Source organism: Haliotis asinina, chromosome 2 (genome assembly GCF_037392515.1).
Source record: "Haliotis asinina isolate JCU_RB_2024 chromosome 2, JCU_Hal_asi_v2, whole genome shotgun sequence".
In the NCBI taxonomy this organism is placed as follows: Eukaryota; Metazoa; Mollusca; class Gastropoda; order Lepetellida; family Haliotidae; genus Haliotis; species Haliotis asinina.
Window position 1 is genome coordinate 27,010,609 of NC_090281.1, and position 27,688 is coordinate 27,038,296.

Here is a 27,688-nt window from a genome sequence, read left to right on the forward strand (position 1 = left end):
CATACACAACGCAGTGATTACATATCAAAAAGCCATACTAAATTCTAAATCACCGAGAGCTTCTAATACGCTTGGCCTTGATGTTTTGAGGTTCTTGAGAGGCATTTACAAGTTGGCATTCAAGTAGAAGACAAAATGGTACAGACGTCAACTTCTTCTTTACTGCATACACAAAGTTTCTGGGCTGTTCTTTAGCCCTTCGCCATCCACCTGACGAAGGATTCAAGGAATAGCCCAGAAACGTTGTGTGAACAAAACCGAAGAAGGTGACATCCATAACATTTCGTTTTATACATGCTTGGCCTTGTATAGCTCCAGCACGCACTGGAATACACAGTCCCCATTTCTCAACATATCTACACACAGAGTGTCAGGTTCCTTTTCGTGTTCCCATATCTCAAGTTCAAGGTCATCGCCATAGTTACATTCCTTACGGTACCACATGAAAGCAGATTTGAGTAATAACGGTCGACTGGGTTGGCCCGACTTGGGATTGCGTTCCTCCCTTTGAACTAAACCATCACAACAGTATTTCAAATAATTTGAAAAATTAAGATGAAAGTTTGCGTCCGTATCGCTGTAAGGTACTTCCCCTACTAACAACTTGCTTACGCGTGACTGGTCACATGGCTTCTCCAGGGGATGGAACCTCATTGGCTGGTCTCCTTCCCACAGGTGCCCGTATGTATCCTTCCACTGTTGGGGAATCTTAATCGGCTTTCGAGTAGTGGTATCCACTAGGATTATCTGACTTTTTACCAGTGCCAACATAATTTCACCTGCCCTCATCGCCGTTTCCATGACGTAGCTGCTGCTCCCGACGTTGCTCACGTGGGTGTCGAGACACAGAGGTGCCTTGGCGACAGTCTCATCGTACAGTTTATCCATGAAGTCCACTTGTGAAGTGGCCATAAATGACCGATATTTCTTGCAAAGTTCTTGCAAGCCGAGTATTGAGTCTCCGCCGTCAACTGGACGTAGAAGACAGGTTTGTGTTGAGTCCATTAGATTCAGGACGCTCCAAGGTTTCGGGAAGGCTGCCAACAGAGTAAATGAGTTAGTATGATTTTATGCCGGTTATAGAAACATTAACGCAATACCAGAAATGCACTCCACACGTACTCACGTGAAATAGGATTAACCTTAATATTTTTACACTTGTTATGGTAGAATGAAAGTACGTTTGTATGTGTGTGTGCGCGCATATGTACGCTTTATGCAGACAGGTAAGGGGTTCATTTACAAGTGAGTGAGTGAGTTTAGTTTTACGCCACACTCTATACGCAGTATTTCAGCTATATGGCAGACTGTAATAATCGAGTCTGGACCAGACAATCCAGTGACCAACAACATGAGCATCGATCTGCGCAAATGGGAACCGATGACATGTGCCAACCAAGTCAGCGACCCTGACCACCCGATCCCGTTAGTTGCCTCTTACGACAAGTATAGTCGCCTTTTATGGCAAGCATGGGTTGCTGAAGGCCTATTCTACCCCGGGACCTTCACGGGTGGTTCATTTACAAGCGTCATTACAACTTCATGAACGTGCACTGAGGGAGTATTGCTAACAAGTATTTCTGGAACAACTTATTAAACAGCTACTGGGCACGTGAGTTAGCATACACCGATCTTAGTTTTCCACCAATAACGGGGTAAATGGGTGGCACGTAATACCTATGTGGGGTTTGTATGGTTCTTGCTTAATGTTGCACTCAGCAATGTTCCAGCTATATGGAGGCCCCTAGCTTTGGTACCGAACACGGGGCCTCGGTGTGACGAGCGAACGCTTTAACCACTATGCTACCCCACCAATTCAGTCTAACCAACGAACGAACTTTGCGTTTATCAAAACAGTGTGAAACTATAGTATATACTTGTGGTTTGTGGTCACTCGATATTTGACCAGAGTTGACCACGGTATATACCGCCGCGCTCAGTATCCTATATTTAGCACACTTTCCCTTCTTTTGTATACACTCATACATTCGTTCCATACTCAAACATACCGACTCACATTGCGCGTCAAAGGCACTGTAAGGTAACCCAGGAACGATAACTCGTCCTGAGTTTGGCGCCCGTAGTATCCTCTCATATCCGAGCTGTTTAATAATTCTGAAATATAGAGGATATTTGGCTCAAATACTGTGCGACAAGCATGGCAATATCAAGTTTGGTTACTCGATCAGATAAACGTATGGATAAACAAGCAACAATTATTATGGGTCCAGCCCCAAATTTAAACAACTTCGAGAAAACTTGAAAACTCATTTCTTATGAATGATAAATGACATTGAACATAGGAGTGACAGAGACATACTTTGTATGTCTGTACATTGTAACTACTTTGCGCCAGTTATTTTTTAATTATTGTAAATAACCATTAATTCTCTATATTTACTTCAGCATCTAGCAGGCGCTGAAACATGCAATGTAAACATATGTTTTAATATATTACTTTATTTTCAGCCTACCACAGCGGCTGGACTGAAATAGTTACTAATTCATGTATTTTACACAAGCAGTCCAGTCCAGTCCAGTCCAGTCTAGCTGATCACTTAGTTTTAATACCCAAATCAATAGTGTTTACTCAACCATGACAACACGTTACGACTGGTCCATTCAAACCTGCATGCTTTTTCTACGCATGAACATCTCGCACACTGACGCGTCATATCACACGAATGACAGTTGAACGTGTAAGCATAGCCGTCAACTAATTTCTCATCTGGGTAGTAAACTAACTATCTTATATAATCTTTATGCATATCTAATGCAGCAATAACACAATGCGTAATTTTAAACACATAACATTTATTAAATAATAAATGCCGCCAGGGTAGCAAGCGTTTGTGGGTAAACGCAAAGTTCCTAATTTAATGTGTATCATATATTCTCTTTTAAACATAAGTAACGTTAAATAACTACATTGCGAGGCAAGTATTGTTATCATATTTTTGCACAAATAATGGCAAAGTATCTCAATCTAAGGTTTTATAGTGTAAAAATATATCTTTCCATGCTTATTATCATGTCCGTATGGACAGTTTTGATCACAATCTGTCTTATTTCCTGTATGGGGGCATTGTGGGCGAGGTGGCGTCAGGTTAGTGATCCAGCGAGGTTGAGGTTTCGGGACCGAGCCCACCTGTGACCGGGTGTAAAAAAAACCCCTTGGAGTCAGCTTTGTGTGTAGACTCTTTCAGTGTTGTCACAACCCCTAGTGTACAGTGCACAACCCTGTACTCCCACTTAACAACCCACTTAAAAGAACCCACGAATCCGTTGGTATATGACCAGATGGTGGCCACATGAACACGTGCATACACCTAGTTGCGGGTACAGCAACGTGCAGTAAACTTGGACAAAGTGCTGTGACTGTGTGTGCCAGTCCACCCAGCTGTCGACTGGGTACCTCGTTAGGATGAGAGAGGCACAATAAACTCGGTGCGCTTAGTGGCAGCATGAGTTGTATACTCCCAAAGGAGTTGAGATTAAAATACGATGAGCTGTTGAGATTGACATCCAGTGATCGAGGGAAAAATACCAATGCCTTGAGCATGCACTAGTTGCATGGATATGTGCGCTATATAAATATCCCATCTATCTATTCATTGTTTTATCGTCTGCTATGGAGGAGATGCATGAACACGGGTCTCTGTGCCATACATAGGGTACGTAATGTGCCGTACTGCACTGTTTATATCATGTATATATATCATTCTAACTAGTGAATCGTCGTCTCGTTGTGTTAACCTTATAAGGTAAATGTGTTATATGCGGCCATTACTGGTTATCATTTATTGTATTGTCATGTCGTGAGTTATCGCCCCTGATATTAGCAAAGTTAGGTCTCTGTTATCGTTATGTTTCTGTAATGTTTTATGCACAGATAATGTTGGGGCGCTCATGCATCCAAGCTGTACTAACATGTATAATATTAATATACTAAATAATTGTAAATAGATGTAAATGTACGTTCTGCAACATGCTGAACATTGTTATTATATTGTTGCTATAATTGTTTCTGGGTTTATCGTGGAGCTCTGACAACCTGCATCCACTTGATAATAAACTGAACTTACACCCAGCTTTCACTTTGCGTGTCGTCATTGGTACCCAGCTACATGGAGATCAAAGATTTGATAAAATGAGTACATTTCATGTCACGAAACAAATAATGCAAATACACGCTGCGTTTGTGTACATCCCCGCAACTGCTCGAGTTTCCGAAGGGAAGTAACTCTCACCGATGGACACATCATCATTGGTAAGGATTAACGGTGTGCTTACTACCCGTTAGTTGATCCCGGGGAATATTGGATGTCGAGGGAGTTAGCCTTCAAAACGAGAACAGCACATTCAGTTGAAGCAGAGATGGAACTGCCTTCTACCTGAACATGACTCGTTTTAAAGGATCCTGGCTTTTGCCGACAAAGGTGTCTAACAACAATGGGTTTCTTATGATAACTACGTGTTTACAATTTGGAGAGACTAATCAATGTTGCAAACTAGTTTGGGCACTCGTAGTCCGGCCTTACTTAACATTGCGTTTTATCCAGTCTGATTCTCACCACACTTCGTTGCGGGACGATAGTTCTGAATTATTGTGGTCTGCCGCAAATTGTTTGAGGTTACATAAAGTGATGGTTGACTTAGCTTCTCGACAAGAGTAGTGAGACTGCCTGCGTGACAGGTTTCGAAAGTAGCGTCACTGGCCTATGAAGTAATACATTACATAAGCTTTCCGGCTTTGGCTGATGCTGAGCGTATTTGCTGTTACAGGCCGGTGATTTTCTAGCTGTATTTACAAAAGCGGCATTTTATAGTAAAAGATTGACGATTGAAATAATGTGAAATTTTTTGAAATATTTAACCAAAAAGGAGCAATTTTAACACGTTGACAATACCCCTGGGCGCCGTGGAGCTTTTGTCCTCAAAAGCGAAGACAGTTATGCATGGCAAATAACATAGATGCATGTCAATTTATAATCATACATGGAAAAGAAAAATGACATAAAAATATAATACAATACAAATGAGCTTGCATGGGCAGATGGACATTTGAACGAACGGTAAAGAATTGAGGAAAGTACTGTACGATAATCTGGATAAACTGCACATCAACCGAAATTTTACAAACGTGGTCACATGACAGAAGTGGGGTCGACAATGCTGATATAGCTGTAGCGTGATAGGAGAATATAGGCGGTAAAAGGTTCTCTAAATAGGCGTTGGAGTTTTCTTGCGGCAAAGAAGGATGTGCGAAAGGAGTTTGGGACAGTAAACGAGCGGTGAGTAAGCTTGTTTGTAAGGGTGAAATTGGGTCACTCGACGGTAAGGGCAGGAGAGAAAAGACCTGAGATTCAGAGATTATCAACATGAGATGGAGGACAGATATTCCAGTAGGAAGGACACAGAGTGAGATGCATGATAGGCACAATGAGGCATTGAGAACCAGTAGGGACCTCAAGCAGAAGATAGTTTCGGTTAGAAGACTGTAGTTTGAGAACCAAAAGAATGAGGAGAGTAATGAGAAGAATAGTGATAAAGCCTAGCAGTATTGAAACATGATAGTCGACTAGATCCGAAATAACAAATGTAGGAGAAGATGTTGTGGTAGAGTATTGCTTGTCATAATTGAGAGAAGGTAACTGAAGTACTTTAGTAGGAATTGTATGGTGCATCAGAACAAATGCAGCTGATAAGGTTCTAAGTTTGAAAAACATCCAAGCGGTGAATATCATAGCAAAAGCAGATAGACTAGTGCTGATAATGGCGATAATGGCAGATGTATCTGGCCAAGATTGCTGGAGGTCTAATTGCCATCAAGAAGTGGTTCAGCTAAATTTTGAAAGATTTGCTGGTCTTTCTTTGCATTAGTGACCATACGTTTTAGACTTAAGTGGGCTTTGTTGTCTTGGGCAATTACGTTGCTAAATTGATGGGAATATAAATGAAATGCTGGGACTTTAATTTCAATTTGTTTCTTAAACTTTGTATCACCTGCAATGGTAGAGAGAACAGTGGAATCGAAGAAGTGTTGGAGGAGAGCCAGATTGACTGGGTGGAAGTGTGAAAGCTGAGTTTTTTGCTGACAAGAATCAAAGGATGCAGGACGAAGTAGTTCTTCAGTAGATAGCAAGGTATAGTGAGAATGCAGAAGGAACATCCTTTAATCATGCGTTTTTGACCAGGACAGGTAAGTGAAAGAATCGGATTTTGATACACAAGCACATGAGATGAATCATTAGAAATGAGTTGAGCTGGTTGAGGTTGAAGGATACAGCAAAAGTCACATAGGGTTTTAATGTCTGATCGCGTATCTCGGTACAAGGCAAAGATACAGGATGGAATGGTCATAGGAGTAAGAGTGATTCTACGAGGGCAAAGCAGAACAGAAGCTCCAGAGCAAGAAGACAGACCGGAATTCTGGAGAGTGGCATAGTGCTGGTTGTCAGAGGTCAGAGCAAGATATTTTGGAGTGTGAAGCAGTTGAGTAGAATGAGACGATGTTTCATTGATAGGAATAGGAAGAGCGAGAATTTCAAACATTTGGAGAGGGCGTTGGAATGAAGAAAGTGGAAATTTGACAGCAACGTAGATATGAGATTTAGTTCTAGAATAGAGAATGTCTGCCTGAGAATAATAATAGGTTGGGTTGGTTTGAAGAAGAGCAAATTGAGAGTATTTCTTGGAAAGCAGACGAGAGATATGATGAAGAGTTTATTGAAGAACGTGTGGCGAAATGAGAAGAAGAGAAAGCCTACTCTGTACTAAATGTAAAATGCCAGATTTTAGTTGGTCTGCCTCATGTTCTATGGCAGACGCTTCCTGGATAGGTCAGGATAGAGGTTAGAGTAATAAAGTTTTCATGGAGGATTTCGAGTTCATTTTGAAGAGATTTGGCCATTTCAGTGATAGCTTTGTGATTATTTTCAATGGCCTGACGTGAATTACGGAACCTATTGTCAACCAATTTCACAAAAGAAGAGAGATGTTCGGTATGATGCTTTAATGTATTGGCCACACTGATGTTGTGCTTCTTTAGGGCATTGATATGCTGTGCCAAAACATTAAGGTCCTCAGTCGTTGGTGTGCCGAAAAGTGTTTTGGAAAAGGAGCCTACAAAATTAAAGATACCACGTTTAGGTCTCGATTTTACAGACAGTTTAGACAGTGGAATAATGTCGGAAATTTGGGCATTGGTTTCATTGACATAGAAGATACATTTGGCTTTAATCAGATTGAGATGAGTTTGAATTTGTCTGAGGACAGAACAAGTTGCATTGCCCGAATTGCATATGGTAAGATGGGGAAGGACTGGAACATTAGGCAATTTGATTTCAACATATGTCATATTTGGGATTTCACTTTCTTAGTAATAGTTTGATTTTGAGTAGTAGTTTGATTTCATATGTGTGGACCCAATGTTCAGTTGCAAAATAGGCTGGAGTGGTAGGCATGAAGATAATTCCATAATTAAGTAGCTGCATGGGACCTTTGCCAAGAAGAAGAAGAAGAAGTGACAAGAACAGCAACAGCGTGGCAATGATCATACTGCGCCAGGAGTGACCTATGAGAGAAGAAAGCAGAGGAGTCTCAGGATGATGACCTGGAGATGAATCATGTTGTGGCCAACAACTGATATTCAGGAGTTCGCACAGAGCATCAACCAGTTTAGATGTAAACTGACGGCCTCTGTCAGTGAGCAGAGTGCGAGGTGCACCAGTCTCCTCAGTGTCAGGGAGGGAAGTCTGTGGAGAGTACTGAGTACAAGATAGCGCATCAGCATTGGCATTAGACTTTCCTGACCTATGCTCTATGTCAAAGTCATATTCCTGGAGCAAGAGTGTCCATCGACCAAGACGCCCTGTTTCAGCCCTCATATTTTTGAGCCAGGTTAGAGCTTTATGGTCAGTGTATATCTTGAATTTGGTACCAGCAAGGTAAACCCTGTATGCTCTGATACCTTCAAGGATGGCCAAGCATTCAAACTGCGTAACTCCCCAGTTTTTCTCAGCATTGTGTAGCGACCAACCACTGTTCGAGGCCTTAAAAATTTGGTTTACAGCCTCAACTTTTGCCATGTCGACTGATATGCCATCTTTATTGAAAATGTGGCCTAAATGTGTAACTTGTTTTGCAGCAAATCTAAATTTACTGGGTTTAGAGTTAAACCTGCTTCTTTGAGTTTTTGAAACACACATTTCAGATGATTGAGATGTTCTTTAAAAGTTTGGGAAAAGACGATGATATCATTGACATAAATCAAAACATACTTCCAGTTCATTTCTTGGAGAGCTTGTGAAATAGTTCTTTGAAATGCAGCAGGAGAATTTTTTTAAGCCAAACGGAAGACGATTCCATTCAAAAATAACGTCAGGTGTGATAAAATGCTGATGTATGTTTCGTAGATTCATGCAGTGGAATCTGCCAAAATCCACTTGCACAATCTAAGACTGAAAAGATTTTTGCCTTTTTGTTACCATCTGCATCAGTAACATCTTCAAAACGTGCTAAAGGAAAGAAGATAAGTCGAGTGACAGGGTTGAGGCGTCGGTAATAAGAAGTATCTTTCTTCTTGACCATTACAACTGGGGAATGCCATTCTGAAGTACTTGGTTGAATAATCTTAGTCTCTAACATTTCTTGAATTTGGCGGGAACATTCTTTCCTAAGTTCTCGGTTTTGTCTACAGAAGGGCAATCTAACAGGCCTAGCATCACCAGTGTCTATTACATGCTGGTGCAATGATGTCTTTCCTAATTGCAACCAGTTCTGAGCGAAAGCATCATGATTTGCTCTGAGGAATGTCAACAGTTGTTGTTTCTCATGAGGGGTAAGGTCTGATTCACTCAGATCAAACTCAAGCCCTAAAGGTGGGTTGTGACGGGATGAAGGGTGATTGACTGTGGTGGGATGGTTGATTAGGAGCATTTAAGTTATTGACCTAAGTGGGCATGGGTGGGTGGGGTATGGGGTGGTCAGGGAGAGTATAAATATTTTGTGTATTCACCTCTGCTGCAAGGGCAAGCACTTGTGTGTCCCTAAGCTTAATATTGTGATCTGTCGCATTTAAGATGCGCATGGAAACAGTTTTATCCGCTTAGCACTAAACATCTGGCACCTTGAAGATTTAGTTTGGATAGGCTAGGAGAGGGTTCAAGGTGGAGAATTTCACCTTGACGTGTTCTAGAGATCTTAACAGGAATATCAGCTTGACAGTTGGAGGGGATGGTTACATATTTCTTTGCTCTGACATGACCTGCAACAGTGAGAAGACCCTCACGAATATGAAGACATTTGTTGGGAAGATCTATAATGACTCTGTTTTTGTCCAGAAAGTCAAGACCAAGAATAAGAGCATGGTGGATGTGTTTAAAGACATAGAAAGAGTGAGAGAGAAGAAGATTGCCTATATTTATGTCTAGAGAAATGACGCCTAGCACTGGGTGTTTTTCCCCACCTACACCAACTTCAATGAGAGAGCAAGGCTGATAATGAACTGAACTATAACCAGCCTTACTGAGAAAGCGCTCACTGACACAGCTGATAGAGGCACATGTATCAACGAGTACTGTTGTTCTCGTTTGTTTCACCTTAACATGTATTGTGTTTTTTGTTAGAGGGGCCACAAGTGAAACAAAAGGCGCGAAACCTTATTGTTTATTGCTACACCATTTTGCCTGTCGACATACACTTACATGGTGAGCTTTAAAACCACAAAATGTGCAGATTGTATTTGCATGCGGGCATCGAGATCGTGAAGGACAGTACTTACCACAACCACTGCAGGGTTGACGATAGTACGATTGTTGAGCTTGTTGTCTTTCTGGGTACGGATACCATCCCTGGTATGGCTGTTGTCGTGTCGGTTGTGGTGGCATCTGCTGTGGCATCTGCTGTGGCATCTGCTGTGGCATCTGCTGTGGCATCTGTGGTGGTGTCTGAGGTGGTAGCAGTGGAGGTGGCAGTGGTGCAGACATTCCTTGGTATGGCAGAGGGGGCATCATGTTTGGCTGGTGATGTGGCTATTGCTGGCGATGATGTGGGTGCTGTTGTGGGTTGCGGTGTCGTGCAGGCTCAGTAGGAGGGGTGCTGGCAGTCTGGACCTCCTTGGTGGTCTTAAGCAGATATCTTACCATATCTGCCAGCTCTGTCACGTTGACGGCAACAGGACTTTCCCCACTTTGAGATGACTGGGCCACCTGAGCATAGCGTTGAACCTCCTCAAGTGTGTTTGGCTCCTTAATGTGAACCCACTGCTTCAAGGAGGCCGAGAGTCCATTGACGGCAAGAGCCACTATGACCGGTTCTGGTAGGGCACAGCTTGCTGTTGAGGACTGTACTTTGGTAAGGTAGTCCTCAGTTGTCTCCCCTGGCTGTTGCATGAGCTTCAGCAGACCAAGGTCAAATGAGTCCCTTGTGAACCATCAAATTATACCTTGATGAAGGCATCCTTTAGGTCCGTCAAGGAGTTTTGTACCGGGGCTGTGAGACCCTGGTGCCACACTTTTGCTGATCCCTCCATGTAGAATGAAAGGAGAAGACATGCCCGTTCATCCTGGATGTTGTGTAGTGTGGCATAATTTGTAAAGCCCTGCGACCAGGTGATAGCCGATTCTGTTCCATTAAAACGATGGAGGGAGATGTTCATGATGGCAGGTTGAGCGGGGAAAGGAGGAAATGCTGCAGGTGAAGATGCTGGTGTTGATTCTAGTGTTGATTCAGGGGTTGTTGATGTTGATGGTGGTGTTGATGGTGTTGCCAATGGTTCAGGCACTGATGATGTTGAGGTGGATGCTGGAGATGGTGTTGTTGTCTCAGGAATAGCTGGTAGATTTGATGCTGGCTGTTTCCAAAGTTTCTGTTTGTAGTTTTGAGGGCTAGCACCGAATACCCGGATTCTCCACCAGATTAACGGTGTGCTTACTGCCCGTTAGTTGATCACGGGGAATATTGGATGTCGAGGGAGTTAGCCTTCAAAACGAGAACGGCACATTCAGTTGAAGAGGAGATGGAACTGCCTTCTACCTGAACGTGCCTCGTTTTAAAGGATCCTGGCTTTTGCCGACAAAGGTGTCTAACAACAATGGGAAACTATTGCTTTCTTTTGAAGATAACTACGTGTTTACAATTTGGAGAGACTAATCAATGTTGCAAACTAGTTTGGGCACTCGTAGTCCGACCCTTACTTAACATTGCGTTTTATCCAGTGCGATTCTCACCACATTTCGTTGCGGGACGACAGTTCTGAAATATTGTGGTCTGCCGCAAATTGTTTGAGCTTACATAATGTGATGGTTGACTTAGCTTAACAAGAGCTGTTGTGAGACTGCCTGCGTGACAGGTTTCGAAAGTAGCGTCACTGGCCTATGAAGTAATACATTACATAAGCTTTCCGGCTTTGGCTGATGCTGAGCGTATATGCTGTTACAGGCCGGTGATTTTCTAGCTGTATTTACAAAAGCGGCACTTTATAGTAAAAGATTGACGATTGAAATAATGTGAAATTTTTTTAAATATTTAACCAAAATGGAGTAATTTTAACACGTTGACAGGATCAACGGGATTGTACTCAAAGGGGTATGCATATTCCATGACACATGACACAGAGCTAGTAGGGTTGATCTAAGTTAACGCTCATCAAATACCGCACGTGCATTTGTGTCGCTGTTCCAAGTACTCCGCTTACCCTTGTAATACAAACGAATAATAGCGATCAACTGGCAAGGTGAATTTAGGAGGTTTCGCAATCTTAATTTCTCTTTGTTTGCTTTACTTTTTTGATTAAAGTGAAAAACATCAGTACGTTTTCACTGCAACAAACTAAATGTTATCTTAGCCTGATATCTCTATGCCCCAGCCCGATCACAATGCCCGTCTGTGACATCCATCCTGGTTTTCCTTTAGAAACGACCCCACCAACCTGTTCCATTATAGTGATTGTGCGACTCCATGGTAGCTACGTCCTTAATAGTCTCATTTTTTAAAATTATAATCATTATTAAAGTTATCGAGTTTTACGGTTCAGTCCAATGAGACAAACTTAATGAGTATACTAATTAGCTGAGTGAGTGAGTGAGTTTAGGTTTACAGTTTTTTAGTTTTTTAGTTTTAGCAATATTCCAGCAATATCACGGCGGGGGACACCAGAAAATGGGCTTCACACATTGTACCCATGTAGGGAATCGAACCTGGGTCTTCGGCATGACAAGCGAACGCTTTAACCACTAGGCTACCCCACCGCCCCCGAGTCCGAGGATAAGTACAACCCTTAGGTGATACTTCTAAATCAGAGAGTGCCCCATTTGGAATTTCAAAAATACCAAAAGGCACCAGTATATCAAAAGATCTTTTTATGTGCCAAGTTTGGTGAAAAAACAGGGAACGGTATTGAAGTTCTGCCCCTGAAAAGGCAAATGTGCATGGAAACGGGGGACACCAGAAAATGGGCTTCACACATTGTACCCATGTAGGGAATCGAACCTGGGTCTTCGGCGTGACAAGCGAACGCTTTAACCACTAGGCTACCCCACCGCCCCCGAGTCCGAGGATAAGTACAACCCTTAGGTGATACTTCTAAATCAGAGAGTGCCCCATTTGGAATTTCAAAAATACCAAAAGGCACCAGTATATCAAAAGATCTTTTTATGTGCCAAGTTTGGTGAAAAAACAGGGAACGGTATTGAAGTTCTGCCCCTGAAAAGGCAAATGTGCATGGAAACGGGGGACACCAGAAAATGGGCTTCACACATTGTACCCATGTAGGGAATCGAACCTGGGTCTTCGGCATGACAAGCGAACGCTTTAACCACTAGGCTACCCCACCGCCCCCGAGTCCGAGGATAAGTACAACCCTTAGGTGATACTTCTAAATCAGAGAGTGCCCCATTTGGAATTTCAAAAATACCAAAAGGCACCAGTATATCAAAAGATCTTTTTATGTGCCAAGTTTGGTGAAAAAACAGGGAACGGTATTGAAGTTCTGCCCCTGAAAAGGCAAATGTGCATGGAAACGGGGGACACCAGAAAATGGGCTTCACACATTGTACCCATGTAGGGAATCGAACCTGGGTCTTCGGCGTGACAAGCGAACGCTTTAACCACTAGGCTACCCCACCGCCCCCGAGTCCGAGGATAAGTACAACCCTTAGGTGATACTTCTAAATCAGAGAGTGCCCCATTTGGAATTTCAAAAATACCAAAAGGCACCAGTATATCAAAAGATCTTTTTATGTGCCAAGTTTGGTGAAAAAACAGGGAACGGTATTGAAGTTCTGCCCCTGAAAAGGCAAATGTGCATGGAAACGGGGGACACCAGAAAATGGGCTTCACACATTGTACCCATGTAGGGAATCGAACCTGGGTCTTCGGCATGACAAGCGAACGCTTTAACCACTAGGCTACCCCACCGCCCCCGAGTCCGAGGATAAGTACAACCCTTAGGTGATACTTCTAAATCAGAGAGTGCCCCATTTGGAATTTCAAAAATACCAAAAGGCACCAGTATATCAAAAGATCTTTTTATGTGCCAAGTTTGGTGAAAAAACAGGGAACGGTATTGAAGTTCTGCCCCTGAAAAGGCAAATGTGCATGGAAACGGGGGACACCAGAAAATGGGCTTCACACATTGTACCCATGTAGGGAATCGAACCTGGGTCTTCGGCGTGACAAGCGAACGCTTTAACCACTAGGCTACCCCACCGCCCCCGAGTCCGAGGATAAGTACAACCCTTAGGTGATACTTCTAAATCAGAGAGTGCCCCATTTGGAATTTCAAAAATACCAAAAGGCACCAGTATATCAAAAGATCTTTTTATGTGCCAAGTTTGGTGAAAAAACAGGGAACGGTATTGAAGTTCTGCCCCTGAAAAGGCAAATGTGCATGGAAACGGGGGACACCAGAAAATGGGCTTCACACATTGTACCCATGTAGGGAATCGAACCTGGGTCTTCGGCATGACAAGCGAACGCTTTAACCACTAGGCTACCCCACCGCCCCCGAGTCCGAGGATAAGTACAACCCTTAGGTGATACTTCTAAATCAGAGAGTGCCCCATTTGGAATTTCAAAAATACCAAAAGGCACCAGTATATCAAAAGATCTTTTTATGTGCCAAGTTTGGTGAAAAAACAGGGAACGGTATTGAAGTTCTGCCCCTGAAAAGGCAAATGTGCATGGAAACGGGGGACACCAGAAAATGGGCTTCACACATTGTACCCATGTAGGGAATCGAACCTGGGTCTTCGGCATGACAAGCGAACGCTTTAACCACTAGGCTACCCCACCGCCCCCGAGTCCGAGGATAAGTACAACCCTTAGGTGATACTTCTAAATCAGAGAGTGCCCCATTTGGAATTTCAAAAATACCAAAAGGCACCAGTATATCAAAAGATCTTTTTATGTGCCAAGTTTGGTGAAAAAACAGGGAACGGTATTGAAGTTCTGCCCCTGAAAAGGCAAATGTGCATGGAAACGGGGGACACCAGAAAATGGGCTTCACACATTGTACCCATGTAGGGAATCGAACCTGGGTCTTCGGCATGACAAGCGAACGCTTTAACCACTAGGCTACCCCACCGCCCCCGAGTCCGAGGATAAGTACAACCCTTAGGTGATACTTCTAAATCAGAGAGTGCCCCATTTGGAATTTCAAAAATACCAAAAGGCACCAGTATATCAAAAGATCTTTTTATGTGCCAAGTTTGGTGAAAAAACAGGGAACGGTATTGAAGTTCTGCCCCTGAAAAGGCAAATGTGCATGGAAACGGGGGACACCAGAAAATGGGCTTCACACATTGTACCCATGTAGGGAATCGAACCTGGGTCTTCGGCGTGACAAGCGAACGCTTTAACCACTAGGCTACCCCACCGCCCCCGAGTCCGAGGATAAGTACAACCCTTAGGTGATACTTCTAAATCAGAGAGTGCCCCATTTGGAATTTCAAAAATACCAAAAGGCACCAGTATATCAAAAGATCTTTTTATGTGCCAAGTTTGGTGAAAAAACAGGGAACGGTATTGAAGTTCTGCCCCTGAAAAGGCAAATGTGCATGGAAACGGGGGACACCAGAAAATGGGCTTCACACATTGTACCCATGTAGGGAATCGAACCTGGGTCTTCGGCATGACAAGCGAACGCTTTAACCACTAGGCTACCCCACCGCCCCCGAGTCCGAGGATAAGTACAACCCTTAGGTGATACTTCTAAATCAGAGAGTGCCCCATTTGGAATTTCAAAAATACCAAAAGGCACCAGTATATCAAAAGATCTTTTTATGTGCCAAGTTTGGTGAAAAAACAGGGAACGGTATTGAAGTTCTGCCCCTGAAAAGGCAAATGTGCATGGAAACAGGGGACACCAGAAAATGGGCTTCACACATTGTACCCATGTAGGGAATCGAACCTGGGTCTTCGGCATGACAAGCGAACGCTTTAACCACTAGGCTACCCCACCGCCCCCGAGTCCGAGGATAAGTACAACCCTTAGGTGATACTTCTAAATCAGAGAGTGCCCCATTTGGAATTTCAAAAATACCAAAAGGCACCAGTATATCAAAAGATCTTTTTATGTGCCAAGTTTGGTGAAAAAACAGGGAACGGTATTGAAGTTCTGCCCCTGAAAAGGCAAATGTGCATGGAAATGGGGGACACCAGAAAATGGGCTTCACACATTGTACCCATGTAGGGAATCGAACCTGGGTCTTCGGCATGACAAGCGAACGCTTTAACCACTAGGCTACCCCACCGCCCCCGAGTCCGAGGATAAGTACAACCCTTAGGTGATACTTCTAAATCAGAGAGTGCCCCATTTGGAATTTCAAAAATACCAAAAGGCACCAGTATATCAAAAGATCTTTTTATGTGCCAAGTTTGGTGAAAAAACAGGGAACGGTATTGAAGTTCTGCCCTTGAAAAGGCAAATGTGCATGGAAACGGGGGACACCAGAAAATGGGCTTCACACATTGTACCCATGTAGGGAATCGAACCTGGGTCTTCGGCATGACAAGCGAACGCTTTAACCACTAGGCTACCCCACCGCCCCCGAGTCCGAGGATAAGTACAACCCTTAGGTGATACTTCTAAATCAGAGAGTGCCCCATTTGTATAAACAAATCAATGAGACTATTCTTCATCTTATGCTTTATCCATTCTACGTTATAACATCTGAACTAAAATATCATTTATACAAGAGATACACTTATTACTATCTGCTGATCTCAGGCATTAAGTAAGAAATGATACCGACCGAACAATCGCCGAACTAGTTATAAAACATTACTGAGAGAAATAGGATTAAGTTCCCTTGCTGAACGCCGATACTGTCACCGGTTGAGTTTATTTTACAAAATGAAAAACGGTATGAAACCCTCATACCTATCACTCTTAGTACCTTTTTTTGGTGCAGAAAGGACACTCTATAATTTGCAGGACTCGGCCAACCTCAGAGCAGAAGGCTCAAGGTCAGTCAGTCACGGCCGGTCATTGATTCCTTCTGTTGTTCAAGACTGGAATAATTTAAGTGACACAATTACAAACGCATGAACTGTAAATCACTTTAATCTTCTTATGAACCAGGATAGACCTCTTACACAAGACCTAAAATGGTAAGCAAACTATGGCACATAGTAGACTAAGATTAGAATGTAATAACCTAAAGGCAGATATGCACAGAAGATTCTTAAATGATGTCCATCACTACTTATTCGTCTGTCAAATATACCAACACATACTCAAAAATAAATATTCTTCACTCATAACATAAGCATTATAGATATCCTACATGGGAGAGGTACATCTAAACAAGACTCTAGACAAATTATTGACTCTGTTGCTCAACATATTACAGCAACAAGAGGACAAAGTCATCAATATCCCCCCGCAGTGGCAAAATACTCGTCATGAATGTGTCTACTAGTTATGATGATGTCAAATGTTTTGGCAAAGTGGACGGGGAGTACTGAAAACATTTTATCCCAAATTCTAAAACTACCAAAAGGCACCAGTACACCGCCAGACCAATCTATGTGCCAAATTTGCTGAAGAAATATTGAAAGGTTTTACAGATCACATCTGAAAATAGCACTACCACCAAATTCAGTGAGCCAAACGTGTTGCCATGGAAACACAGAAACATATTTTATTCAGAATTTCAAAAATACCAAAAGGCACCAGTATATCAAAAGATCTTTTTATGTGCCAAGTTTGGTGAAAAAACAGGGAACGGTATTGAAGTTCTGCCCCTGAAAAGGCAAATGTGCATGGAAACACGGACGCACGGACGGAGTGCATTTTAATACCCCAGTTTTAGAAATATTAAATGAACATTTTCAATGATACTTAAACATTCAAAGCCCCATATTTCAGGTCCATATGGTAAGATTTGAATAGCATCACAATAGCATCAAATAACTTCAGCTGGCAGGCGATAGATGAGTTTTGGATAAAATATAGTTCATAGCTTAGAGGATCTTCTCGCATAATGATCTTTCTGATGTGAAGGTACATTTTTGTTACTAAATGATACCAAGGTATTTATATTCATCAACATTCTTAAGGTAATTATTGGAGGAGATTACAAGTATATGAATGTATTCCTTTCTCCATACATTATCGAAGGCTTTATCGAAATCTATGAAAGCACAAAATAACTTCCTTTTTGAAGGATGAATAATGCTAAAAGAGTTAAAATATGGCCAGAGGTAGTATAACCCTTTCTAATCCTTATATTGTCTTTTTTATCTGGGGACATGCCATTATTTTTAAGGGTACAGCTTCATTAAGCCTTACGCAACCAACCATAAATTGTGTAGACTTAAAGGTCACATGCAACGTAAAACACAACTTTGCAGATTCTGGTACCTTTCGGTATGCACTTACCGGAACAAATCATTAAAAAATGCCAATTCAACCTATAAAGTTGAAAAAAAACGCGATGAAAAAAAAGCCCGCGAAATCGGAGTTCAAACGTTTCACTAAATTCCCCCCAGCGCTGGGGGGAAAACCGGTTTCAACAGCTGTGCTGCGCTGCGTCCATAACGCACGCGCAGTGAATAGGTTCGCGGAGCTTGAAACAGTATGCATGCGCAGCGTCGGAGGTCGTGGGCTGTAGTCTAATCTTGGTGGTGTACACAAACAAGTAAATAATCTACTCGTTACGTAAAACAACTTGTTGACTGTGGTAAGCAGTCTCTGTCACAGAGAAAGCTCAGTGTCTGGTTTATTCACACCTATATGTATGTCTGCCTGTCTGCTAAAGACAACATGCAATACACAGCTTCAATCATTGACCACGTGGATTTTGAACATAACACCTATCAGGCTATACGACAAAAAGAAAATAAGTTGATTTATGACTCGTGTAACCGAGTCCCGTGTCTGCCACATTATGTAATTAGGCACTACACATAACATGTTTTTAAGTCTGTGAGTTGCAAACAAACTACATTCATTTTTTTTCGGATGACTGGATCTGACGGAAACTAGTGCAAACTCTTGTCAGTTTCAAGTCATGCTTTGTACTTGGACGAGATTCCAGCCACGCAGTAGTTTACCATCTCTACTGACATGATTTTTATTGGATCGAGGGCAAGTTCAGAGAACATGTATTTTCTAAACCCAACATCCCTATATACATTCTTCATGGATAACGACTTCTTTTCGTGTATATGATTTTGTTTGACAACAGTATATGAATCCATACTGAAACGACGCATCAAGTACACAAAAAGAAGTTGTTATCCATAAAGAATCTTACCTCCTTGTGACTGGCTATACTTCTAAAATGCCCATCAAACAGATCATCTTTCTGTACACACAATGAACCCTCAGCATATCAGCAAATGAAACAGCCAATCGGAAGCCGTCGTTACACTTGAGTGCATATCCACCCGCTATGACGGGGTTCGGTCTCCCGAGGGCTTCGTTTCGGGGGAAGTAAGCCCAAGTACAAAATATTGCACTTTTGAATCGCGATTGTACGCTTATAATTGTGTTTATTTGTTTTTTTAAAGCAGCAATGTATATTATATGTCATGAATAAGTGATAAATGTGTTTTAATTATGTTTGATTTTTTGGTTGCATGTGACATTTAAGTGGTCTCACTTTTGGGAGGTCTGTCTTATGGGAAGATACCGTTTTTACGTGTGCTATCGTTTAGAACGAAGATAAAGCTAATTTCAAAATGAGCATTTAAACGTGCCAGTTGTATTACGATATCATAGCATAAAGCATCATTTGAATAAAGCGGCGGTCTGTTTTAAATAATCCTCAATTCTGGTGTACCCTCCTACATGCTATGGAAAAACTGCCATTAAGGTGTGAAAGTTCTTTTATATAAATTGCTCTAAGACACGAGATAAAACATAAAGGCAATATACGATATGTATATATGTTATATGTTCGGCCATTCTTCATACAAAACATATCCATATTTCCCATTATTAAGTGGGTCGTTTCTTTTAATTATCCACCCTGCGTTGACGCTTACAGTGGAAGCTTATTTTTATCACTGGATTGTCTGGTCCAGATTTGTTTGTTTACCTGCCGACGCATGACATAAGAAAAAAACCGAAATAAAAAACCCAAATCAAACAGACCTTCAAAGGAAACATTACGGTAGAGCAATGGCCGCCTCACCGCTTTGGACAGGCTACGTTGTTGATAACGCTAGACAGAGTATGATATGTAGGTGAAGTCTGATGTATATACATCGATATGTGCAGTTTGTTGCTGCATGCAAAACGATTACCTTGAAAATCCTGTTGTCATCTTTGAGGAGTAAAACCGAGGGACTGAGGAGTTACTTGCAGTAGCGGCTCCGCGTTTGTGGGCCAAAGGGTACAGGTCACGTGCATGTCGTTCAACTTTTGTCCCCTAACGTCTATTAATGTAAACTGCACGAAGACTTTCGGTTTGTCTCGTAAGATCACGTATAGTGGAGTCACACTGAATTACTCTGAATTACCTTCTGTCTAACGTCCCTGCAATGCTGAAGTAAAAAAATAATCGACGCGGAGAGCTATCTACTTGCTGCCTTGAACAGCCAGGTTCGGGTTCAAATAAGATTTGCAGTTCACAAAAATATTACACTTACACGCGAGTGAAAGAAATAGAGGTAACGGTTCCACCAAGTGCATGATTCGGACACGGAAGCAAAAATATATTATTGTTTTTCATATATTCAAGCCATATGACGGCGGAGGATATCAGAAGTTGGCCTCACGCCTGTACATATGTCCTCACATGGCGAATTGAACTCGGGTTTTGGACGTGGCAAGCTTACGCTCTGACCACTTGCCTACGAAATTGGGGCAAGAGAATTGATGATGAGACGGAAGCTAAAACATATTATTATTTCTTTTTAGACTGTGGCTGGGATTAGGGCGTTGATTTTATGAGGCTTCAATATGGTTTCGTTATAAAATACAAACTAAACAATATAAGACAAAGTCATCAATATCCCCTGCAATGGTAAAATACGATTCATGTATATGTCAACTAGTTCTGACTATGTCAAATGTTCCATTGTTCTTCACATTAATCTCACGAAAGCATACATATGTGAACTATTCATGTACTGGTAAGCTGTGCTCTGATTGATCAGTCTCAAAGGTTACCTGACGCGATCTCCCATAAGGTTTTATTAGACTCAATGGTGAAGTGTAACGAATAACACTGAGACTAAGTTTACGCAGACTGACTAAAAAGCTTGTTTCGATGAACAACAAAATTGCCTGAGTGCTTCCATGGTTTGATGTACCTCAGTAATGTTGGTGAAGAAATAGGATAGTACTGTTAATTCATATTATTCGCAGTCTAAGTAAACTTAGTCTCAGTCCTTTTCGTTACACTCCACTACTACTGAGCCTAACAAAACCTTATGGGAGGTCGCGTCAGGTAATCTTTGAGACTGACCAATCAGAACACAGCTTACCAACTCACGAAAGTGGACATTCGCACATACCTTTTGAACTTTTTACCTCGAAAAGGTTCGTACCTGAACGATTCCGAATGCTATTTACCTTACGCTCGCTTCCGGGTGATGCACATGGCTTACGTACAACGTAAAACATGACAACGGTGAGTAAACATTCGCTGAAAATGGTGTTTTTGGCAATATTCAAGGATGTCATTTTGCGGAAATACTAGCTAATGGTAACCATGTCAACAGAAACCCCAAAGCGTATATATTGCACGTCAAATAAGTGTGGTATATGCGGATTTTTGTTTGTGGAGAGATCGGTGTCAGTGACCTGAATATTTTGAAAGTTTCTCCGATCACTAAATAGTAGCCGTTGCCTGATTGGTTAAATCTATTTAACCGTCTCGCGTTTGATTGGATGGTCATTGGTCGCTCAAAGGTTACCTGACGCGACCTTCTACTAGGTTTTGTTAGGCTCAGTGGTGGAGTGTAACGAAATACAATGTGACTAAGTTTACTTAGACTGTGTTATTAGGTTCTTGAGTACCTACAATGAGGAATTAGAGTATAGAAATATTTTAAGAATCTGCTCCAGAAAGGGGCACTGGCACCACTTTCAGACAAAGTATAACCCAAATCCTCCAAAAGACACCAGCTCACCACCAGACCTATCTATGTGGCATGTTTAGCGAAGAAACATTGAACGGTCTTAAAGTTCTGCTCCGGAAAAGACGAATTTGCACGGACGAATGGTTTCCAAAATATTTCATTAATATCTGTTCTAGGGATGGGACGGATACTCCTGTACTCGAATCCGGATCGGGTACACCTGGAATCGAGTCCTATTTCAAGGAATCGAATACCTATTCAAGGAAACGGAGAGAGACCTCTGTAATGACAAGGGATGTAACTGGAACCAAGAACAAAACTGGACGACACACTGGCTAAGTTGAGTGTTTGGGCTTATTTTCAAGAGAACCAAATGCCGACTCTGAGGTATCATGCTATGTAGTGCACTAAAATACACTTTAAAACATAAACCTGTTTGTTACATTGTGTTCGTTGGTTATTAAGTTTAGTTCATCAAAAGGTTTAAACTCTCTGGCACTGAACAATTACATTCTACATGAACAGTGAGTTCCAAAACATTCACAATATGATTATTAACAGCGATTCTATTCCACCAAGCTACAATAATTCACAGAGAGCTTCTAACATGCTAGCTTGTATAGCTCCAGCACACACTGGAATACACTGTCCCCATTTCTCAACCTTTCTCACAGTTGGCGTGTTTGTAAAATCCCCAAAACGGCTCGATCTTCCGAAGGGAAGTAACTCTCATTGATGGATGCATCATCATTGGTAAGGATCAACGGGATTATCTGCCTTAGACCATGCCCAAAAACAAAGTCATTGCTAAATCTCCCACTGCAACATAGATAGGTTTACACATCTACTGACACAAACAAGACAACATGACAAAGACAAAACTGACACTTTCACACATTCAGAATTTATAAGACTGTAAAAGTAGCAATAACTTCACATCCTTTTCGATTTTACCTACAAACTCTCGGAAGTAGAAATTACTACTCGGAAGTAGAAAATAAAATGTTTTTCGATTGCCACCCTCTATCCCTCAACATGACTAATATATAGCCCCCATTTGCCGATATAAGCAACATCGGCCTAACTGAGCATTCAGTGGGATACGTAAGAGGGTGTACATAAAATCATGTTTACTCGTAAAATCAGGCAAAAATTGAGACTACAAATGCGAATTGCTGATGAAAACAAATCAGACTACACATGGCGGTTAGCTCGCTCAGCCACGTACATGTACGTGCACGTGCTGCCTATGGACGTAAGGGGTCATCTCAAAGATATTTAATGCTTTTTTCGCTTGAATGGAGCAGGTCTCTTTTGATTATAGAGTTTGCGGTGAAAATGGAACGACCAATTCCACTTTAAACAATAAATGTAGATCGAATAAATTGACAATAAGATTGCAAATCCTCATATCCTTATCTCGCCAGTTGAACTACATTATTAATCTCAGACTTTTGTTGAACGTACGATAAAAGTTAACAAACGATCATGGTTTCAAATCGCTTTATTTGTTTGTACTCAAAGGGGTATGCATATTACATGACACACCGAGAGCAAGTAGGGTTGGTCTAAGTTAACGCTCATCACGTACCGCACGTGCATTTGTGTCACTGTACCAAGTACTGCGCTTACCAAGGGTAATACAAACGGATAACAGCGATTATCTGGCAGGGTGAATTGATGAGGTTTCGCAATCTTAATTTCTCCTTGGCTTACATTTTTGCTTAAAGTGAAATTCATCGGTAGCTTTTCACTGCAAACAAACAATATCTTATCTCAGCCTGATATCTCTATGCCTCGGCCCGACTCCAAACGCCCGTCTGCGACATCCATCCTGGTTTTGCTTTTGAAACGACCCCACCAACCTGTTCTATTTATAGTGATTGTGCGACTCCATGGTAGCTACGTCCTTAATAGTCTCATTATTAAAGTTACCAGTTTTTACGCTTAACTCCCACAAGTCAAACTTCATGATTACACTAATTAGCTGACCCGTGGATTAAGTTCCCTTGCCGAACGCCGATACTGTCACCGGTGAAGTTCATTTTACAAAATGAAAAGCGGTATGAAACCCTCATATCTATCGCTGTTAGTATACCTTCTGTTGCAGAAAGGACACATTATAATTTGCCGGACTCGGCCAGCCACCCACGGCACTTACAAATAAATATATGTAGACTAAGATTAGAATGTAGTAACCTAAAGGCAGATATGCACTGAAGATTCTTAGTTGAAAACCCTTCATGCCAATGTGGCCATCCAACCGATGATGTCCATCACTACTTACTCGTGTGTCCAATATACCAACAAATACTCAAATATAAATATTTCTTTACTCATAACATAAGTATCATAGATATCCTACATGGGGGAGGTGCATCCTAACAAGACTCTAGACAAATTATTATGTTGCTCATCATTACAAAAAGGCACCAGTACACCACCAGATCTATCTACGAGGGGATGTCAATAGGTTTTGAGCCTTGAGCCTTTTTCATACCCAGGTGTCACAGCCTATGGTACGACATTGAACCTTGGGGTGTAGCTGATGTGATATATAAGTTTTGTATATATCCCACTCTCAGAAGTTATTGAACAGCTTACATTGACAGAAAGAGACCCCTTCACGGCAGTGAAAATGAATAAAATTGAGTATAGAGCAGTAATTAAGTTTTTAGTTCTTAAAGGAAACTCGGCGAAGAACATTGAAGAAAGGCTTTCAGCAGTTTATGGGAAGTCTTCCCCTTCATCTGCTACCATCAAACGATGGGTCAATAAATTTAAGCACGGTAGAGAGAGTCTTGAAGAGGACCCCCGTCCAGGTCGCCCAACAACAAGCACTAGTGAGGTAAACATTGACAGAGTGCATAGACTTGTGCTGGAAAATCGTCGAATCACACTCCACGAGTTAGAGGAGACCACAGGCATTTCACACGGATCCATCGAGACAATTCTTCATGAACATCTCGTCATGTCTAAGGTCTGCGCAAGGTGGGTGCCAAGAATAGTTACAGATGAAATGAAGCAAACAAGGGTCACCATAAGCAACTCCATGCTAACCAGATACAACAAGAATCCAGAAGATTTTCACTTTAGGCTGGTAACCTGTGATGAAACCTGGATCCACCACTATGATCCTGAGAGCAAACAAGAATCCATGGAATGGAAACATGCCACTTCTCCCAGGACCAAAAAGTTCAAAGCCTACAGATCAGTGCAGAAGGTAATGGCGACAGTCTTCTGGGATACCAAAGGCGTCATCCACATAGATTACTTACCAAAAGGAAGAACAATGAATGGCGAATATTACGCTAACTTGTTGAGGCAAGTGCGACAGTCAGTCAAGGAGAAGCGTCGGGGCAAGATCAGACGTTGTATTCTTCTACTTCAAGATAATGCTCCAGTACACACCTGGAGCCGCTGCTGTCGTGTTGCAGCCGCTGCTGTCCAGGAATGCGGGTACGAAATCTTGCCGCATCGCCCCCACTCTCCAGACCTGGCACCAAGTGATTACCATCTGTTCCCAAATCTCAAGAAACACTTGCGTGGTCGTAGATTTCAGGATGATAATGAGCTCATTGCTGCTACTGAGGTTTGGTTTGAGGACCAAAATGGCGCCTTCTACAGAGATGGCATCAGCGCCTGGCAGAAAAGATGGAACAAGTGTCTTGACTCACAAGGGGACTATGTTGAAAAATAAATGTGGTTCATATCAATATTTTGTGTTTTTTATGCAAGGCTCAAAACTTATTGACATCCCCTCGTATGTGCCAAGTTTGGTGAAAAAACAGTGAACGGTTTTAAAGTTCTGCCCCCGAAAATACAAATGTGCACAGACACACGGAAACACGGACGAACGAACGTCGTGCATTTTAATTTTCATTTCTGGTCGGCACGCTTCTTACCAAGTTTATTGTTTTACTGTTCCCTTTTGCGATGGTTAAATTTTAAAACAGAATAAGAAGATACCTAAGTTGTGCACATTTAAACTTGTAACGCTTCAGTTGATTCCGCACATCTAATATCCACTATCTTCTCGCATTTAAAATTGATCTCCCATGCTCTATAACTCAAGTTTATGTTTGTTGCGTATATCTGTCTTATTACATTGTAACATGTAGTGTACACTCATTGCATATCCTGCACCATGTGGAAAGGTACTGACATAAGCCTCCGGCTTGTTTACCGATCCACTACATGTCGTTACTATATTCTAAGCACTTGCTCCACTGAATAATAAATATCGTCTAATACAAACGATGCCATATATTTGATAGTTTTGAGGATTTTATTGAAGTCAATTTGGTCCCAAAGCATAACATTTCGGTATCAATATCAGTACGAACTAGTTTCCTTCCAATCTCCGCATACAACATGTAATGACGAATACTTTTTTTACGGGAGACAATTTTCTTAAGACATTCAATGAACATTGTCAATGATACTTAAACTTTCAAAGCCCCATATTTCAGGTCCATATGGTAAGATCTGAATCACAATAGCATCAAATAACTTAGCTGGCAGGCGATAGATGAGATTTCGATAAAATATAATTCATAGCTTTGAGGACCTTCTCGCACAATGATCTTGGTGATGTGAAGGTACATTTCTCACTAAATGATACCCAGGTATTTATATTCATCAACATTCTTACGGTAATTATTAGAGATTACAAATTTATGACTGTATTCCTTTCTCCATACATTATCGAAGGCCTTTTCGAAATCTATGAAAACACAAAATAACCTTCTTTGAAAAAACATCCTTTTTAAAAGATGAATAATGCTAAAAGAGTTAAATTACGGTCATAGGTCGCATAACCCTTTCTAATCCTAATATTGTCTGGGTACATGCCATTAAGGGTACAGTTTACCTAAGCTTTATGCAACCAACCATAAATTGTGTTGATTTAAGCGGTCTGTCTTTTGGGAGGTCTGTCTTATGGGAAGATACGGTTGTTACGTCTGCTATCGTTTAGAACGAAGATAAGTCTAATTTCAAAGTGAGCATTTAAAAAGTGGCATTTGTATTACAATATCATCGTACACTAATTTGCATAAAACGACGGTCTGTTCTAAATAATCCGCAATTCTGGTGTACCCTGTTAAATGGTATTAGAAGACTTCCGCCCCTATCCCTCCTTAAATTTCATTCTAGAAAAAAACACATCACATGAATATATATTCCTTAAATGATAAGGATGAGTTTTAACAACTCATATTTCTTTTATTGTATCTGAAGATCCTGAAATACATATCCAACTTATCCAACATATCCAAAAAATGCCACTCATAGATACATTTCCTTGTCTTTAAAATCGAGGTGGGGGATAAATGGGGAAGTCTTACCCACGATATTGCTGGAATATTGCGTAACACCGCACTCATACACGGGCTTCTAACGCTAAAAACTGCCATTAAGGTGTGAAAGTTGTTTTTTTAAAAAAAGTGCTCTAAGACCCCGTTAGTGACAGCACATACCGCGTTACAAGCCCCTAGCTGTGCTTACACACATCATCTCTTAGACCAGCACAACATATTTTGCCAAATCAGGAATACCCGCAGAAAGCCGTGTACATTCAACCAACTAGCTTCATCGTCAGGCTAATAGTACGCTCCACACAAAACACGAGATAAAGGCAATATACGACATGTATATATGTTATGTTAAGCCATCCTACATACAAAACATATCCATATTTCCCATTATTAAGCGGGTTGTTTCTTTTAATTATCCACCCTTCGTTACCACTTCCAATGGAAGCTTATTTTTATCACTGAATTGTCTGGTCCAGATTTGTTTGTTTACCTGCCGACGCATGACATAAGAAAAAATCGAAATAAAAAAACCTCAAAACATGACGCACCTTCATTAGAAACATCACGGTAGAGCAATGGCCGCCTCGCCGCTTTGGACAGGCTTCGCTGTTGATAACGCTAGACAGAGTATGATATGTAGGTGAAATCTGATGTATATACATCGATATGTGCAGTTTGTTGCAGCATGCAAGACGATTACCTTGAAAATCCTGTTGTCATCATTGAGGAGTAAAACCGAGGGACTGAGGAGTTACTTCCAGTAGCGGTTCCGCCTTTGTGGGCCAAAGGTTAAAGGTCACGTGCATGTCGTTTAACTTTTGTCCCCTAAC

General features: G+C 41.6%; 1 protein-coding gene across 2 annotated transcripts; it reads right to left on the minus strand.

The window, feature by feature from the left end:
* Nucleotides 1–254: 254 nt before the first annotated feature.
* On the minus strand, nt 255–27,688 carry LOC137272413 (uncharacterized). Of its 2 annotated transcripts, none has more exons than XM_067804794.1 (3): nt 27,559–27,688; nt 2,018–2,115; nt 255–1,037 (listed from the first exon to the last, which is right to left on the minus strand). In XM_067804794.1, exons 1-3 carry the CDS (start codon nt 27,579–27,581, stop codon nt 289–291), a joined length of 870 nt encoding a protein of 289 aa, XP_067660895.1. In that variant the 5' UTR covers nt 27,582–27,688; the 3' UTR covers nt 255–288. The 2 variants fall into 2 exon arrangements, with proteins under 2 accessions (XP_067660895.1, XP_067660896.1); XM_067804795.1 differs by lacking the exon at nt 27,559–27,688 and adding an exon at nt 19,759–19,830.